This window comes from Pholcus phalangioides, unplaced genomic scaffold, assembly GCF_987345545.1.
Source record: "Pholcus phalangioides strain wild (caught in Gottingen) unplaced genomic scaffold, Ppha-v1.0 ptg000010l_1, whole genome shotgun sequence".
Classification (NCBI taxonomy): Eukaryota; Metazoa; Arthropoda; class Arachnida; order Araneae; family Pholcidae; genus Pholcus; species Pholcus phalangioides.
The window spans coordinates 37,288,336-37,307,967 of NW_028301603.1; the positions used below are offsets into that span (position 1 = coordinate 37,288,336).

General features: G+C 36.3%; 1 protein-coding gene across 1 annotated transcript in view; it reads right to left on the reverse strand.

The window, feature by feature from the left end:
* Nucleotides 1–8,694: 8,694 nt before the first annotated feature.
* The window catches only part of LOC149081386 (TNF receptor-associated factor 5-like), a 40,936-nt gene continuing 29,998 nt past the window's right edge, over nucleotides 8,695–19,632 (reverse strand). Inside the window, exons 5-10 of the mRNA XM_089238207.1 lie at nucleotides 14,636–14,710; nucleotides 14,079–14,174; nucleotides 13,868–13,930; nucleotides 9,930–10,001; nucleotides 9,369–9,440; nucleotides 8,695–9,266 (exon numbers count right to left, since the gene is read on the reverse strand). Of these exons, the coding sequence (XP_089094333.1) occupies nucleotides 9,114–9,266; nucleotides 9,369–9,440; nucleotides 9,930–10,001; nucleotides 13,868–13,930; nucleotides 14,079–14,174; nucleotides 14,636–14,710 (531 nt within the window). The 3' untranslated portion in view covers nucleotides 8,695–9,113. The remainder of the gene's footprint in view (nucleotides 9,267–9,368; nucleotides 9,441–9,929; nucleotides 10,002–13,867; nucleotides 13,931–14,078; nucleotides 14,175–14,635; nucleotides 14,711–19,632) is intronic.

Here is a 19,632-nt window from a genome sequence, read left to right on the forward strand (position 1 = left end):
AAAAACTACCAAAAATACTTTTGTTATGTGTGGTGCAAGAAGTTATGATGAAATTTATCGATATGCAATACTGTTTTGCATTGAAACAATGTGGGGGAAAATAGACTGCCACTCTATTGAGCAGTGATTAAGAAAAAAAGATATTTTTTACGAACATTTCTGCCAAGTCTCATTTGTTTGTATTTTGCTGATAAAAAAGAGGGGAAACGAGGAACAATATCGAAGTCATTCAATCCCATGTAAATAGTGTTGCACCTATATTTATATATATATAAATAAACACAAAATATATCTAGAAAAAGATCGACTGTCGTGTTAAGGGTGCACTAGGTGGTTTCAGAATGAATTATATAATACATGTATGTGTACTGAATGGTGTTTTAGGAAATGATATAGTAATGGTGTATGGCATGGCGTTTGCCTATTTATTCTATTCCTTTATTCTATTTTTTAATGCATTTTAGAGGAGTTTTTGAATTTATTTTTGAGCGAACTATAGATTTTATAATTATTTTAGCGTTTTTCCTATAATTGTGTTTTGAAATATTTGGCTTTTTTTTTCGTTCACATGTGCTGAATGAGGTGCTTTAGAGAAACGCTTACTTTATATCTTTGAGTGTGAATTGTGTGTGTGATGTTGATCTTTAGTAGACATTGGAAGTTTCAAGCAATTTTTTTTTATAAACATTGCAGACAACGATTAGTTTTTAAATTTATTTTGTGTGTTTTGAGTTTTTGCTAGCGTTCCGTGTTTCATGAATTATTGTGAATATTTATACATATTATAGATACATATATTAACATGATCAAAGTATTTTTGTGGGTGTTTCAAAATCTTGCATAGGAGAGAAATAGTTATGCTTATTGAAACCAATATAATTTTGTTTTTGCTAGTAGTTTGATGTTTACTTCTGCCGTTTCCAATTATTTTTTTTTTGTACCCACTCAATGGCCCATCAGAAATCTGCACAGGTACATGTTCCATAGGTTCAGAACTTCTGCTTATACAGACAGACTGGCACTACGGGTATCCCTCACTTTACGCTATCTCACTTTTCGCAATTCTCTATAGCTTGATTTTGAAAAGTTAATGTTGGAAATTGAAACATCTGAAATTTGGCCTAGAGTTTAATTTCAATGCTAAAAATGAGCTTGGAAATTAAAGATAAGATATGGTTAAAATCTTTTGTGTTGGAGGACTTAGATGGGACGAATGTGGATGAGATGAAACGAATCATGGATCGAATGTGGAATGTGGATGAACACTTAAATCCAACATACCAGAGCTCACCAATGAATGTTTTGGAAACTTACCTACAAAGCTATCATGATTGTAATGGAAGAAAATGATCCTTGTGAAAATAGAAGTGTCATATTCACAAGGGAAATTCAAAATTCTCTGCATTGTGCTACAGCTATTTTTATTTCAACCGAATCTCAACCCCCACCACAAAGCAGAATATGCTGAAAACTGTGACGTACCTAGCAAAATACTCAGTGCTGTTGCAGAACAATCTCTGGAATAATTTTAAGAAAACACTTTTATGAGTGTTTTTTACAGCAGAACATTTCCAGTCAGCTGGAAGTCTCATTGTAGAACAAAGTAAAACATTCTTCTTTGGGGTTGAACCCTTTCATCACAAATGTCATCGACCTACCATACCCGGCTCTTCAGAAGAGAGAAGGCTCAATATAATTAGTCTATTCATCATCTGATTGAGAACAGCAAAAATTATTAAACTCTTTCACGAACCCTAAATTGCCAGGGTTCATTGATAAGTTTCCATACAGGTGTCCCTAAACTCATGGGCCAAACTTTAAGGGAAGGTAAAATACACATAAAGAAACATTTCTTGTACAGCAATGTCGGGTGGGAAATCAAAAGTGTTGGCGGGAAAAAACAAGAAATGCTGAAGAAATGAAAAAAAGCTTTTTTTTATTTACATTAATAATTACAGTAAATGCTCAAATGTGCCATCATCAACATCAATACGAGCCTGGCAGCATCTAGCAAGTAATTGGCGTACCCTTTCAAAGATGCTAAGTGTTTCACGAACAGTTGCAGCAGTGACTGAAAGTTTCACAATGAGGTCCTCATCAGAGTTTTTGCGCCGACACTTTTCACTTCCGACCTCACATTGCTGTACAAAAAATGTTTCTTTATGTGTATTATCATAAAATATTGATCATATATTCATAGCAATGCATTTATCACATTTTCGAACTCTTATGTTCCTCTTTGTATGGTTCTCGACCCCTACCATTAGTCTCCAAAACTATGTCAACGAACAAAGCTGAATGTTTCTTTTACCGTAGTATGAATGTATATAAAATATATATGTATTTTCAAATTCGATGCACCTATTAGACTTTTGGTTTTTTGAAGACTAATTTCATTCTGTGCACCATAGATAGTATCCATAAACGATGCGAGATAACTAATGAAAGAAACACTGCATGTCGAAATGTGGGTAATTTTTGGTTTGAATGGAGAATGTGTGCCTGTGGATGAATGTTATTGGAAAAAGGGGAAATAAGATCAGCCTGATCACATGCTCATCGTGATCGTAAAAGAGCAGTTACAAAAGTGTGTATTATAATGTAAATTATATATGTGTGTGTGTACAATAACAAGATATTTGTAATTATCAAATATGTATTTTTACGGTGACTGAAAAAAATCCATCTATGCATATTATATAGAACAAGAGAAGACAGTAGTTTTTAATTCTTACTTCTATCTCTTCCTTATGATGCACCGCACTATTGTATAGAACGTATAAGCTTGAGCGAGCGATTAGCTTCTGGGATGAAAGCCTCTGATAATTCGGAACAATCACATGTTTTTTGTTTAATTTTAGTCTTGTTTTCCTAATGGTTTGGCCTCGAATGTTCGAGAACTGAACAGGGGTAAACATCGAATTGCCTCTCTCAAATATGAATAGTCACTTGAGCTTTAAGAACGGTCACATTATCGATTTTTGGAAATTCATGCATTAGTCTTCCTCTGAATATTGCTTAAGAGTTTGCAGTGAAATTGTAAATCTTCATGGTGTATGTATTTTATGAAGAAAGGTCTTTTGGTATATGGTCGAGAATGAATTGCTATAATACAGTGGTTAAAAATAAAGGCACAGTATAGAGCTATTGAACGAATGAAACCAAAGCCACCCTTAGGGTGACAGGTGCGGTAACACTGCCCCCCCCCCCTCCACACTTGCGCTAGTAGAAGTTAAAAAAAAAATGTGTATATCAAATATATTTCTTTTATGGAAACAAGGCGAGCTTTAACTGATTTGATTCTGGAATGTTCATGAAAGTTTTGGAATTATTTCATCCAATTCTGGAATTTTTCTTTCGTCGATTCTCTGATTCTTTTCTTTTTCATTAATTCTGAATTTCTATCAACTCTGGGATTTTTGTTCTTTGATTAATTCTGAATTTTCATTGGTGAGTAGATATGTTTCAGCACTCCTTCCTATTCTATGATAATGCATGAATATTTGGATGCCGATTCCTCTCTGCCCCACTAAATATACAAAATCGGGGCTAAGAAGCCCCAAAATTATTTTTGCCCCTTTGCCTCGATGTCTGATATGGGCAGCCCCGATCAAAATTACTTTTGCCTCGATGTCTGATATGGGCAGCCCCGATCAAAATTACTTAAGCATTTTTATGAATTTGAAGAAATTAAAAAATGCATTAGATCACATTTTCAATGCAGAATTTCTACAGAAAGTCAGGTACAAGTTCGGGGGGTTTCGCTAATGGCAATAATCAGTGAATCGTAGATGGATTTTTTTTTTAAATTTTTAAACTTTAGACTCTCCAATGTGTTTTTTTTAATGGCGATATTTATAAATGAAATTCACTTTCCTCGCATTGCTATGTTAGACTGTTTGTACAAAAAGAAAACGCTGGGTGATCACTTTCTTAAAGAATTATTATTAAGCTATACACACACACACACACACAGAATTTTTTTATCAATTATTTCAGTGTGCGTATCACATTTTTTCTTGCAATGATGAGTGAAATGTGTCTATTTGAGGCGATTTTCAAAAAAAAAAAAAAATCTGAAATTAGTGTGATTTATCGATTTATATAATGAAACTACCGTAATTTCCAAAAGTATAATATGTTAATTATATTGTGAAAAACCATATGTGGAATTCTCAGAGCGCCGTATTGTGTATCTCCGTGTTATTATCCATAGTTTTTTTTCCTCCATAAGAGGTTGGAACAAAAATGAATAATGTGAAAAACAATTAAAATAAATTCATAGATATTAGTTTGTTCAAGGTAATGAATGAATGATATGATTGGAAGAAGAACTGATTCTTTTTCTGGAAGGAAAGAAGGAATCTGACCAAAATGATCAATCTATTTTTTACGATTTTGTTATTTTGTGAGTGAAATTTCTGTTAATGGATTATACCAGGAGTTCTTAACCTTTTCAGTGGTGACCTAAAATAAGCAACACGATCAGCTTCGCCACCCATGTGACTTTGTTATTCGGAGTTAGTGAAACAAGTGACGCAATAAGTGTATTTATAACAAGACTATACGTGAATTTTTATGACTCGTATTGAGAATCAAGTTTCGGTCGTGATCCATAATCGCAAGGGGCCACTGACTGTTAGTGGATTTGTACAACACATCTTTCACACAAGCCCCTGCACAACAACTTTCAGGCGTGGCTCATGGCTCAAGAATCCGTGACTGTAAGTGAACTTGTTCGACCCATCTCAGAATCCCCCGTCAAGCAAGTCCTGGTAGTAACCCATAGCTCAAGATCCCTTGACAGTTAGTGGATTTTTATGCCCATCTCGGAAGCCCCTGCCAATCAAGTCTGGGTGGTGACCCATAGCTCGAGTTCCTGCCTTAGTGGATTTGTACGACCCTTCTTGGAAGCCCCTGTGAATCACGTTTGAGTTGGGACCCCGCAGCTCAAAGTCCTTAGTTGTTAATGGAGTTGGACAACGACCTATCTCGGGAGTCCCAGTGACCCATAGGTTAAGAACCTCTGGATTTATACTCAGGAAATTATGGTACAGTGGAACTTTAGTTTATGAGTGATTCAAAGACAAGCAAAAATTTGTAACAGATGTTGACTCAATATGCGAGCAATGCCTCACAATACGAACAAAAATAAAAAAATTCAACAGATTTTGACCTGATAAATACAATTGGTACATATGCCAAAGGCTCCTGGATGAGCAATAGTTTGTCTCAACTTCTTGTGTGTTAATGCAAGCGGAAATTTAAAAGTAAAGCTTTTTTTTAAATCATTCCAGAAACATTTGAAGTTTCAATATGAAATAAGTAAAAACACAATTATTTAAGATAAGTTAACCTGCACTTTTGCTATTAAAAGGATCGTGGCCGGGATGAGAGAGATGAATAAATCTCATTTGAGTTTCTGTTATTTCCTAAGGAAAAGTTTGATTTGATGTACAGGTGTTTCACATTACAAGCAAAGTCACAAAATGAATTATGCTCTTAAACCAAAGTTCTACTGTCTTTGCAATTAGATCACCCTGTCTGCTCGAAAGTTGGTAAAAAAATCACGATGGATTGCCATTCATACAACTTGCAACGAAGAAAATGCCAACTTCGTTTCCCACTGTAAAGTAACATAGTAGAAGACAAATCGCATTGAATGCATTTATATTTTAGTTTTTATATATCCTGTATCGTAAATTGAATCAAAGTAACAGGAAGCTGATGAAATTTCCAAATCGCAAAGAAACCATTTTGTAAAGTCTTTAATTAGTACAGAGAAATATTAAACCTGCATCTATATGTAGTCCCCTCCCCGATCTGACAAATATCATGCACCGATTCAGGATCCTCATGAATGCACATTTATAAGGAAGAAAAGTTGGTGTTGATTCGAGTGTGTTGACACATCACAAGTGTTTTTGAATTTTTATGTGCAGTTGGAAATCCGCTCGACGAATATATATATATGTGGATATATTGTATGAAATCTTTACAGTAGATGATTTTTTGAATTTGCGAATGACTTGTAATGATATCATGGTGCTGAGTTGTTATCTTGTTTGTGTCGTGCAGCGAAAGAAAGAAAAAAGCATGTTAAAGACGTATGTGCGTGAGAATAATTTTGTGGATAGTTTTGTAAGGTGGTTGATATGTAATCACGATGCACGTCATGTTGCCAGATGTATTATAGCAAGCTTTGAAAATGCACTGTCTTCTCATATGTAGAATTTTCTATTTTTTTGCTGTGATCAACAAAACATATTTTATCGTTGTTACAATGGTACTTTTGGCTATGTGAGTTTGATTCGTTCCGAAAGTTGAACATCTAAAGTTTAGTTTAATGTGAAATACTTTTTTAGGCAAACTTTACTCATAGGAAATTACAGATTTATTATTAATTAACTCAAATTAATTCATTATTATCGATACTCGTATAAAAATCAGCACGAACTATATAGCAAACTAACAGTTTTGCACACAAGACAGCATGGCAATCAGTCTGTTTTGACTAATTCAAGGCAGCCAAATGCTTCTATAATTTGAACAATCTTTTTTTTCTTGCATATCTCCGCATCATAATGGAGTTTAAGCAAATACTTGAAACGTATGCTACTCACGAATCAGACTTGTATAACTCGAAGTACCACTGTACTTCTTTATTTTACGCTTTTGTCATACAATTGAGTTTTTGTGTTCTCTAGAACGAGGAAGTTCACAGAATATTCTGTCTGAGAAACGCACATATGCACGTAATTGCTCGCTACTTAATCTGTTTGCCTTGGAAGTGTATCTTTGTATCATTGCGATCTTTTTCGTTACATATCTATTGAAACTGGCTTTGAGCCCTCTGTTTTCATAGTTCCTCTTTACCTGAAATTATTGGTATTTATTTTGCATCAGAGTCGTTTATTTTTTTTCATAGGGTATTTTGGGTATCATTCTTTATTGCCAAAATTTCACCTTTTTATGAATTCGTAAAACATCTTCGAAAGTAGAAGACACCACAAATAAATGGGGGAAAAAGTTTGTTTTATTCAGAAACAAATGCACACATATATTCAAATGTATGGGGGCAAATGTAAATGACAGTTACATTTAATTAACTGGGGAAGATTGCTACTGCAGGGAATCCTTCACCAAGGGGTTATTGCACCAACCTATCAGTGAGTATAAAAAACAATAAATTATAGGTTTCTGTCATATTGGTTCACATGGTGCGACAAAAATGATCAATGAATGCTAACTGGAGTGGTGTAACTTCGGAACTGTCGAAGCGTCAGAGGATGTGGGATTTTTATTAAAATGATGCTGTTTCTCTGATTCCGGAATTTGATATGCAAGAATAGAACAATAATTATATTGAATGTCTTGCTGACGTTAAATTTATCTGTAAATTGTTGAAAAGGGCACAGACTAATATATAAGATTAAACAATGAAGTGTTTCAGGCTTTTCAATGTCTGTTCCCATACGGAGTAGTCTGACCATTTTGCCAGTAGAACGGTCAGGTGTCCCAAGTGCTTATATGCATATCAAAGTAAATGTGGGTGAATCATTTTTTTTTTTTTTTTGGGCAGTTCAAGTGAACATCCTGCATATGTGCGTCAATTCTTTTAACGATTAAAACGCAGCTATATTCTTTAAATATGGCTGGAGTTCTGAAATTTCCAAAAACTGCAACGTTACAGTGAATCATATATTCTGTCTGGTGCGACAACTGCTGCAAAAAACTGCCTTTGTAAGAGGAACAAACATATGAGTGTCGTGTATGTGTTTTTTATTATACGTTTGTTATGTGGGCTGTTTTTTTTTTTTTTTTTTATATTATAGATTCTTTTTCAAATTTGGAAATTGTATCTAAGTTTTTATTTGCGAATAGCGTGTATGAGTGGTTTTTTTTTCTTTCCGCACCACATCCATAGAGTTTTAGAGGTGTGTTCTTTCTTAAATATATATATATATGCTCTACTTTTTTTGGATAACAAATGTAGTTCTGTGTTGTGGAACCTTCAAATGTGTTCAATGAAATGTATCTGAAGAAGGGGAAGAGAGAAAAAAAAACGAAAAAAGCTTTTTTATTTACCAGTCTGCCAATCCTTTTTGTAAGTGAAAATAAAAAGAAAGCTGCTTTCTTTTTACAAAAAAATATATTTCTGTCTGTCGTTTTGATTGTGATCGGGACCAAAAATCTTTTTTTTTAGTATGATTTCAACTCAACTTAGCTAATAATGCAGTTGTTATAAACTATTATTGACACAGTACAGTACAGCCAATTTTCAGACCTTTAATAACTTAGTTTTTATCCAGTAATTATAAATGCCTTATTTTAGTGCTAAGCATTTTTATTGCCTAAATTTCTGAGCTCTACTCTTTAACCTTCCTGTGTGATTACTAATTGGATGATGAGATAGTTAAGATCAATATTCGCCATCTCAGTGTTCGCAAACGTCATGAAAACCCTGAACGACTTTCTTTGATGAATCCAGTCTCAAATTTACCTTGACTTATGAAAAGGTGACTCTCATACGAAGTGTAGTCTCCCTACGAAAACGCTTTTTATTTTGATACTCGTAGGTATTTTAAAAACATTTCAAGTTCAACATTCATCGAAATGCTCTTAAAACTCAGAGTTTGAAAATAAAAAGTGCTTCCGTAGAGGGTGCAATACATCGGTATGACAAGAAACGTCTTATTCAAATCAAATCCAGATCGATTCTTTATTAACATACGAGTTAATTTTTATGTTACAAATGAGTATACATCACATGTCTGGAAGTGGGTATTTCAATTCTCCCCTGCTAGCTACGGACGGAATCTCATTGGACGACATAATTTCCTTTGCCTTAGTACTTGAAGAGTTGTACGATATGCATAGTACCTCGATGGAAATCTAATGATTTTTCCCCTACGTTTACCGCTTTTTCTGGTGCCTGTGCTGTAAAAATAAGTTCATGGTATGAACAGATTTTTCTCTCTACTCTTTTTCTCGGACAAATTATCTCTATATAGAATGTCTTCCAATATTTCTCCCATGTGCGCTACATGGAAATCTGCACGAGGATTTCGACCCCGGTCTCTCTCTGTATCATCGTTAATTCATATTCTCTGTTAGAGGTCCGTCGGTGGAGCTGCGTGCTTGTGTTTGTCCTCTAATGGTGGAGTTGGCGTGAAAAGTCCACGCGGTGGTGATTTGCTCTCTGGCGATTTGAGGTCCTGTGGTGATTTGGACTTGTGATCCTGTACCACGGCCGGCTGCATACGCTGTAATGGATACACAACATTGATGTTTACTATGAACGAAGAAAGTAATATTCCATGGCATTTATATTACACACAGACATTTCGTTAATACAATTTACTCACAAGCATGTGTTCCTTCAAGCGGACTAATGTCTCGTTCATTTCTTCGACTGTCTGTTCCGCAATCTCCATTTTCTGGAAATAATAGTGCAATAACATTGGGTGCATTTCAAAGGCAGTACGTCGATTCCAGTTTGTACTGAGCCAGCAAAATATTGAGCTACGCTTTATAGCCAAAAGTCCGCGTCCACTTTGGACTTTGAACATTTTTTCTTGAATTTCCACAAAAATGCCGGGCAAATCGTTCCGAAAATTCGATCATATATACCCTAGGTTAGTTACGCTGCACATGAGAATGTCTCATGTTTTGAGACATTTGCTGCCTTTTTTGATACACTTCACACACATACCCCGTGTTGATCAAAAACTTCTTTATTTGACTTTAATCGATCCCCTAAATGCTCTCGTGACTAAATTTCCTCTGGAAATGGTGAGTACAAGCACAGGGTTCACACGTGACCGAAATTTCAGTGATTCCTTCAATATTTTTTTAGAAGTTCGAGAAAATGTCCAAAGTGGCCACAGACTTTTGGCTACATAATGTATAATTTCCCAAATTTTTACCTTCATTCTTTCTTGGACGCCGAAGAGTGTCTTCTCGAATGTTTTGACAGATGCCAGAATCGGGAAAATGTCCTGCACATAGTGGAAAGATGGAAAATTAATACATTTCAAGTGAGTACAAATGATTAAATATGTCTTCTGAAAATAGAAGATTCTTCGAGCATTTTGTACGTTTCAGATCCTACGTCACTGACATCAGCACTACTAGTTAACCGTACATGCAACTCGTACACATTTCCCTACGGAATTTCTAACGAACCGGTACATGCCGGAATGAGTGTTCCGAGTGTATGTGTGTCCCTAACGTATTTATGTTATCGAGTTGCGCTTGTGTCTTGTTCATGCTGCCATCTGTCTGATATTACTCCTGTCAAGCAAATTTCGCAGCATCTTTCGCGTCGTCGAGCATCGATCATTAGAAATGACACCAGATCTATCAAGCGCCACCAGTTGTGCATAATTTTCATATTTTATGTAATTATATTTCTTTTTTGAACTCCTTATATCAACTGATGCTTTTCTGTGATTACTGAGTTGCCCCGTTACGTTAATCTGTACACACGAGTTCCCCGGGGCACAGGAACAACATTTGCATAGGGGCATCCACGTGATGAGGTCTGGCACAATGGTTTACGACAATAAATGTGTAAATAGGTGGTGCCTAAGCCCTCTTTCATTTTTCCTTGGCGCTATGAGACGACAGTAGGGGCAAAAATTTTTTTTGGATAATTATTCAAAAATTCTTTTGAGTTCCATGGAACGGCCACATTATCGTGAAGGGTTCCGCGAGAAGTTCCATGTTGGAAACCGCTGGCCGGAAGAGCGCGCAAGCTTGTGAGTGACCAAAACAGTGTACAGGTAGTGAGTAATCAGGTGTGAGTAATCAGAAGAATGGCCTGTGGTGAGTGAGGGACGAAAAAAGTGACTTAGAGGGGTGTGGAAGCATGTGACCGGCCAAAAGAGTGAATTAGACACAGAGGCATACTTACGGTGTGGGATGGGGGGCTAAGCGAGCTATAGTCCAGGGCAGCTACTTTGGTGGAATGATAAGATCATACTTCGTAGAATGAGAGGTCAAGAAAACTAGAATACAATGGGTGAAAGGTGACAAAAACATAAATCCGCCTCCTGGGGGAGGAGGGTCCTAAAATTATGTAGTCTTTATTGTCAATTGCTCGAATTTCCACGTGGTAAAATGAGGCATTTGCCCAGCGGCACCTGCTATTAATCATAGCACCTGATCCCATTATCGTGGAGCGCCCTGTGAACCAGAGACGGTCCCAAATCCGTGCTTGGCGGACCCATACGTTAAGATGGTCCTGGAATATTTCATTAAAGAATCGATCTCTTTTTTTTCTCAGATAGGGCCTGACCAGTTGTTTCTCTGCGAATGGAATTTGTCATGTCATGGTGAATAAGTTTGCAAAAAATGGACCTTTAGAGTCTGATGCTTCCATGTACAGAGATTTTTTTGCTGCGCAGAAAAAAATATTCCTACAGTGCATAAGATAGCATGTTATTTTGTCATTACATGCAGATTCTGTGTGGAACAGGGGAAATAAAAGAGAACGTGCCAACTGTCTAAGGGGAAAAAAGTTAGAGGACAAATTTCATGTAGGAATAGGCTGACTCTTTCCTCGAGAGAAATATGGGACATCATGATTCCAAACACGGGACATGGCCAATTATCACCAAAACCAAAAAAAAGTTGTCAAATATTGTTGAAATTAAGTAAAAATCACAATGGCGGGAAATGATGCAATACTGCAAACTGCAGTGAATTAAAATGTATTCCACGAAAAAAAAAAAAAAACGTTTACGAAGGCAAATTTGGGAGAATAATCCCATATTTAGTTGTAGTTGTAATTATCATAAAATACAAGATATACGGAAGACTGGATGTTGTGAAGATATTTATTATTTGAGATGTTAATTTTTTAAGGAAGGAAAAAACTCATCTCTGCCTCTACCGGGAGTCGAACCCGGGTCCCTCGATTGCCGGACGAGTGCTCTGACCACTAAGCTACAGAGGAGATAGAGATTTTCCTTCACTAGAGCGTATATATGCCGAACGGAACCGTGCAATGGACGGTGCAACCGATCAGCTAATAGCTCATGGACGACGAGCCACCAGAGGGCTATATATATGACATGAATGTCGCTCTCCACTTGTTAATACAAGATATACGGAAGACTGGATGTTGTGAAGATATTTATTATTTGAGATGTTAATTTTTTAAGGAAGGAAAAAACTCATCTCTGCCTCTACCGGGAGTCGAACCCGGGTCCCTCGATTGCCGGACGAGTGCTCTGACCACTAAGCTACAGAGGAGATAGAGATTTTCCTTCACTAGAGCGTATATATGCCGAACGTTCGGCATATATACGCTCTAGTGTATGGAAAATCTCTATCTCCTCTGTAGCTTAGTGGTCAGAGCACTCGTCCGGCAATCGAGGGACCCGGGTTCGACTCCCGGTAGAGGCAGAGATGAGTTTTTTCCTTCCTTAAAAAATTAACATCTCAAATAATAAATATCTTCACAACATCCAGTCTTCCGTATATCTTGTATTAACAAGTGGAGAGCGACATTCATGTCATATATATAGCCCTCTGGTGGCTCGTCGTCCATGAGCTATTAGCTGATCGGTTGCACCGTCCATTGCACGGTTCCGTTCGGCATATATACGCTCTAGTGAAGGAAAATCTCTATCTCCTCTGTAGCTTAGTGGTCAGAGCACTCGTCCGGCAATCGAGGGACCCGGGTTCGACTCCCGGTAGAGGCAGAGATGAGTTTTTTCCTTCCTTAAAAAAAAAAAAAAAAAAAAAAAAAAAAAAATTAACATCTCAAATAATAAATATCTTCACAACATCCAGTCTTCCGTATATCTTGTATTAACAAGTGGAGAGCGACATTCATGTCATATATCATAAAATAATTTATGAGTTGAAAAATAATTTCAATCTTTGACTTCAATAAAGAATAAAAATTCAAGTAGGCTTTGTGTGAAATACGGGAAAAACCGGGACGGCCAAAAATACAGAAAATTCCGGGACTGTCCCGGGAAATACGGGACGTATGGTCACACTATGTATGAATTTTTTTTTTTATTTTTTTTCCCCCCCTTCTGCGAGCATCTCGATGCTTACTTACCATGTGCCCGGATAAGGCCGATGCGTCAAAAAAAGGACTGTGGTGATAGTCCTTACTTTCTTATCACTACAAAATATTGACAATTCCCATTTTTTTTCAAAGGCAAAGGGGGAAAAAATAGTTCATTTGAGTTGTTATAGGTGGCTTAATAGTACATTACCATTCTTATAAATTTCTCAAACGTGAAATTTCCAGTTTAAAAAGAAACACTGTCACACAACAAAAATCTAATTTTCGTCAGACTGGTCACAGACCCTCTATTATGGATCAATAGTGTGAAAAACAAAAATTGATGAAAATCATCTTGGGGCCACCTCCAGAGGTGGCTCTCTCAATATACCTCTCCCATTTTGCCCTAGGGCTATGATGCTGTTGAATCATCAAGGGTTCCGCCAGAAGCTATACGTTGGAAACCCCCGCGCCCCTAGACGAATTTTTTTTCCATAATCGATTCTCCATCAAAACTCGAAAACGGTTCGAGATAGGCAAAGTTGGTAGGGTATTTCATGTTCTACTAAGGCTCGTCTATCACCCCCCCCCCCCCCCCCCCCCGCCGTTTGGCAGAACATGTCACGTTGACCCTGTATATATGCCCACGTCGGGCATGTGATTAAAAAAAAAAAAGAATGCATGTCGGGCAATAGATTTCTCCTGGCCAAGTGTGTGGAACGAAATTTTCTCCTCTCAAGTATGAAATTTTCGACAAATTGAACGTCACGTAATTTTAAATTTGCATTGCTGTTATAAAAAATAAAGGGATGGAGGAATGCGGCGTCATACACTCACATGCAGCTGCTCACTGAGTTTCCTGTTGTCTTCTTTAGTGGACGCAATTTCTTCCTCAAGTTCCTATGATAAAAATAAAATGAATTCAGATTCCATTCTGCATCTATGTAGTCTTTGCAACTCTCGTAGTAATAGGTCTTAAATGCACTGCCTAAAAAAGAAGTAATGCTCCTACATTTGAGTGCACCTTACGTAAAAGCATTTTACTCACTCTGATATGCTGCCTACAACTGCCCAAGGCTTCGGCCATCACGACAATGTGACTCCCCATGTCATCTTCGTGCGCCTGCAATTCTTCCACAGTGCCCTTTAGGGGTATAACAAAACATAGGATGAATTCAATAAGTATGTACATAAATTATTCAGTATATGTTATGAATATATGCGGGCTGTTTAAATGAACGACTCAAATATTTTTTTTGACTGGTTGATTGAGTGGTAGCGTCACTACGTGGTTTGGTATTTGCTGTAACAGCACAGAATGCAGTCACCAATCTGAGATGCTGAGTGGAAGAGAACAGCAGCTATGATGGGTAAGCCTAATCCACAGAAATGAATGGCGTCACATTTTGCCAAGTGGACCTGCTCATCACCTGCCACAGTTGCCTATGACCAACGTTATGCGGTGACCAAGCTACTCAGTGCTGCAACCTCTTCGTCACCCGTCAAATATTTGAGACGCTGTCAGCCTTTTTGTCTACGTTTCGTTTGAACCGAATCGCCGTGTATAAGTATCTCTAAAAAGATTCCCCATATAATTCAACTTACTTTGAAAGAACAGCCCGCCTCAGCAAGTCGACATATCCTGGGCTTCATCGAGCAATTGCTTTCATGATACGGAAGCTGCAAAAAAAAGTGAATAGGCTTCATTCATAAATCTGCATACATAAATCCGTCAACACAAGCAATGATAAGAGTCACTGCTGACATTTTTTGACAACCCTTCCAACATAGGCGCTATTCTCACGAAAATGCACATAATTATTGTACAATATTTTGTTTCGAGACATTTGCTGCCTTTTCTGATACCCAGGGTTGATCAAAAACTCTTTTATTTGACTTTAATCGGTTCCCCTAAATGCATTCGTGACTAAATTTTACCTGGAAATGGTGAGTATGAGAACAGGGTTCCTTCAGTATTTTCGAGAAAGATGTCTAAACTCCAAAGTGGCCGCAGACTTTTGGCTACATAGTGTATAATTTCCCAAATTTTTACCTTCATTCTTTCTTGGACACCGAAGAGTGTCTTCTCGAATGTTTTGACGGATGCCAGAATCAGAAAAACTGGTTCAACCCTTCAACAAATAAAACTTGCCAATTTTTCCACAGAAACATACATGATTTTTAATTCAGACTACTCAAATACATTTACCCACACACGGTGCCCGATAAATTAGCTTAAAACTCAAAATATAAATCATTTTCGGTTTGGTTAAGCACGTGCGTGCGAAAAAAGTTTGACGGGAAATATATGAAAATTACATTCGGTATTTACTGTTTTCATTTGATCGTCCACACCATTTTGAAATACGTCGAGAACTTAATTAATATCAACGATTCTGGTTGACATTTTTTACCTCACTACCGCTTTTTAACAGCGAAAACAAGCCCATCTTGAAGCTACACACAAGCGAGCAGAGCGGTGGAAACAAAATATCTTCAATGCGCTGCTCTTATCGTTTGTCGCGGAGCTCCCGCTCTACACCCCAATGCGGCGCATTGGAATCAGCGTGTTTGATTTTGCTGGTTGGATCTGTTCTCCCTCGTTGCTTTGCTCTCCGTCTTACTATGTGTTCAACCTTAGGGTACGAGGCTATTGCACGCTGGTTTCCGATTCTTCGAGTCGGCGCCGTTGCTGATTGGCTCAAAAAATCAACCAAGTTTTTAAACCAATCTGTAACGACAACGACTCGCCGAATCGGAGACCACCGTAACACCATTGAAGATAGCAGAAGTCCTCCACGCGAAGCTCGTACGTCACTGAGGAAGGTCATCTCACCTACAGCCATTGGATAGAGCAGGACGACCCATGCACCACCTTTACCCTTTTTCGTAGTATATGCAATGGCTATATAGGTGAGATGGCTTTCTTCAGTGACGTCACGAGCTTCGCCCCGGGGCTAACGAGAAAGAGAGGGCTACGGCACTCGAAAATCACGTGACCAACTGGGTCCTAGCTCCTTCACGTTGCTTCTTGCTTTTTAGCTGGAAGGATGACATTTTTTTCAGTTCTTCCAACGTGCGATCCAAGAATGAAGCTGAATGAATATTATTTCGTTGCGAATTTATAGATCCTGAGAAACATCCAAATACATGGTAAGTGTTAAATACCTTTTCAACCATCTTTATTGATATTAAATCTAAAACAGAGTTGTCTGTATAAAGTAAAGCAAATTGTGTATATCGCAACACGTGCTAAAGCGATCGTGTTTCTGGCGTGGAGAAATTTCATGATTTAACTATTTAGTAGCGTATAAAAAATAATTAAGCTTGCGATGATAATTAAGGAGTTCTCAGTGTAGAGATTCTTTACTTTTTTTGTCGTTTTCATTGCTGAATATTTATCTGTGAAAAGAGTGCAAATATGTAGTCAGGGTTTTGAATCAATTTCTATTTTTATTTATTTTGCATTCTGCTTGCACACTCATTTTTTTTAATAGTTACTAAAGTAAAGTAAGTGTTATATATTTTTCAACTCATCGGAAAAAGAGTTGATACACATGGATGGTACAAATTTCAGAAAAGTTTTGCCTATGATGAGTATAATGTAAATAAAATGCATATAGGTACTCATGATGTAAATAACTCAAAATAATATAAACAAATTATGGCTATGATATGAGCATAATGCAAACAAAATTTTATGAGATAAGGGGTTTATGAATTTAAAGATTAATCATGCACTAAATAAAGCAATTTCTTTCTTGGAACGAAACATTTTATTAGCATTGCGTATTAATTTTTTTTACTATTGAATATTTCAATGAAATAATCAATTTTCCTTTAAATTTTATATTGTTTAACAGGTATTTTTTTCTGTTTATAGATATATTGCAATGTCTAAAGTGATGTAGTGTGGCAGGTTGCTGATTACCGTTCGGAAGAACATACCACAACATTTTGTTTGCCAAAAGAGGAGCCTCTTAGGTCCCAATAAAGTAAGCAAATAAATAAAGTAATTTTCTTTCAAATCCAATATTAGCTCATTTTTTCCCCTCTGTTTATCTATATAGAGTTGATCCCGCTTATTAATGTTTTACTTCTTAGTACAGCTTGTTTTCGTTGTCTCAACTCCAAGTAATTCTTATTAAGATTTCCAGTTTAAAGCGTTTTCCCACTTACGTGTTTCCATGATGGTTTTTTGAAAATGTTATTAGTGGAATCCACTGTATATATTACAATACATATTTCATGCACACGAGAACTTGATCAACTCTTCAATTAAACGTCCTGTAAAAATTACATAAAAGTATTATAATCATGCAGATTTCAGGTAGACATATGTCAAAGGAACCTTTAATGATGGATAACACAAGAAAGGTTGAAAACCGCTGCAATATTGGCTAAAACGTTTTATGTTTATCTATGTATACATGCAGTAGACTATCCGGCCTAGTTTAAAAAGAATGCATTAATGAATTACAAAATATTCACATTTGTGAAATCATTAATGAACAGTAAAAAATAAGTTTAAATAATTATATAAGAACTTGGCCTATGTTTAACATTAATTTTTTGTTCATTTATGAGTGTGTGTTTGTACTGTACAACAGTGTTTCCCGAACTTTTTGATGTTGTGTCCCCCCTCCCCCAGTGAAAGTTAGACTCCCTGTAGCAAAGGTCAATTTCCACGCTTTCCCCATGAAATCCAAAATGATTAATAGTGATAATTTTTTATTTACGTACCATAAGAAATTAAAGTAGTAAATTACAATTTCACAACACAACATGTGCTCTTCATGCTATAATAGTAAATAGATAGTCCTGAAATCCATGGGGGGGGGGGGGAAGGTATGTTAAGAAAGTATAAATTGATTTAAAAACCTGATTGCATTTTAGTTCATATATTTGTTTAAGCACTAAAGTTTTCAAGAAATGTTATTCAAATCATCAAGAAAAACGTTGATACAAACGTTACAAAACAAATTTCTAATTCTTCTTGGGTACTTTGCATGTTTAAAAATAGTAATTTTCTCTTTGCCTTCTGCCTCTTGAGCAATGACTGTGAGGAGTAAACTGTATATAAAATTTTGCGAGATGGCGGATTATGAATTTAAAAGGTAATGAAAGCAATTGTTTCTTTGAACAAGACTTTATTAGCATTGTGCACCTTTTTTGCTGCTATTGCATATTTCAATAAAGTGAATTTAAAGGAAAAATGCTTATTGACTAACAGATTTTTTTCTGTTTACAGATATATTCAAATGCCCAAGCGATGTAGTGTGGCAGGTTGTAGATCTAATTACCATTCAGAAGAACATACCACAACGTTTTGTTTGCCAAAAGAGGAGCCTCTCAGGTCCCAATGGCTTCGGAAAATTCCAACAGACCTGCAACGGTTGAAGGATCCACGAATATGTATTAAGCATTTTGATGAAAGCTGTATAATCAGGACTGATCGATGTATTGTTAATGGCGAGATAAAGTTTTTCCCTCGAAAAATTCCAAAATACAAAGACAATGCTGTGCCAACAATTTTTGAGAATTTACCAGAATATCTGAGTTCTAAGTCAACATCATCGCGTAGGCTCGCAGATGTTGAACAAGAAAATATCAATCTTGCTGTTGAACTAAGTTTGCAAGAAAAAAAGAATTTTGAAATTTCCAATGCAATTAGGAACTTGGATGATGTGGTTGATTTTTTCAAACAAAAGGAAGCGTCAAATTGGATTCTTCTCAAGAAAGAATCACAACTGGCTGCATGCCATATGAGGACAGAAAACGAATGTCCTTCTGTTTCTGGGTGCATTGTGGTATATGAAAATTTACAATACAGTGTATACATAGATGGTAACAAAATTGAACCAAAAAAATTCTCAAAAGCAAAACTAATCTGTTCCAAGTCTATTCTGAAAGATGTCATGTTTTATGTAGAATCATGTTCATCACCCGATTCCGACAATGCGTTTGAAATTGCTGTAAATTTATTGAAATCTTTACAGATGTATAATGATTCGATAAAATTGCAATTTCTTGTGGAGCAACTAATATTGTTAAAAACTGAAAAAAATGGCAGGAGATATACAAATCAAACTATTATATTTGCTTCTTGTTTGTATATTCATTCCAAACATATATATAACATACTTATGAAATCTGGAGTTTTATGCCTTCCCCACTCTAGAAATTTACAAAATTTGATTGGTAGTTTCTCTCTCAATTCAGCCACATTAGAGGGAAGTTTAGCATATTTGAAATCAAGACTGAAATTTTTGAAACCACATGAATTTTTGATCAATTTGCACGTAGACGAAATTTATATTCAGCAAGATTTGTCTTTCAAAGGAGGATCCATTTATGGCCAAAGTGCTTTTGATCCTGAGAAAGTTGCAAAAACAGCTCAAGTCTTTATGATTTCTTCATTACTCTCTAAATATAAAGATGTAGTTAACATTGTACCAGTTCAAAATTTGACAAGTCAGCAGTTAAAAGATATGTGTATGTCTGTTATTATATCTCTAGAGGAGCTTGGTTTTCAAGTGCTTTCAGTAATATCAGACAATAACAATGTAAACCGCAAAGCTTTTGAACTGTTTTCTGGTAAT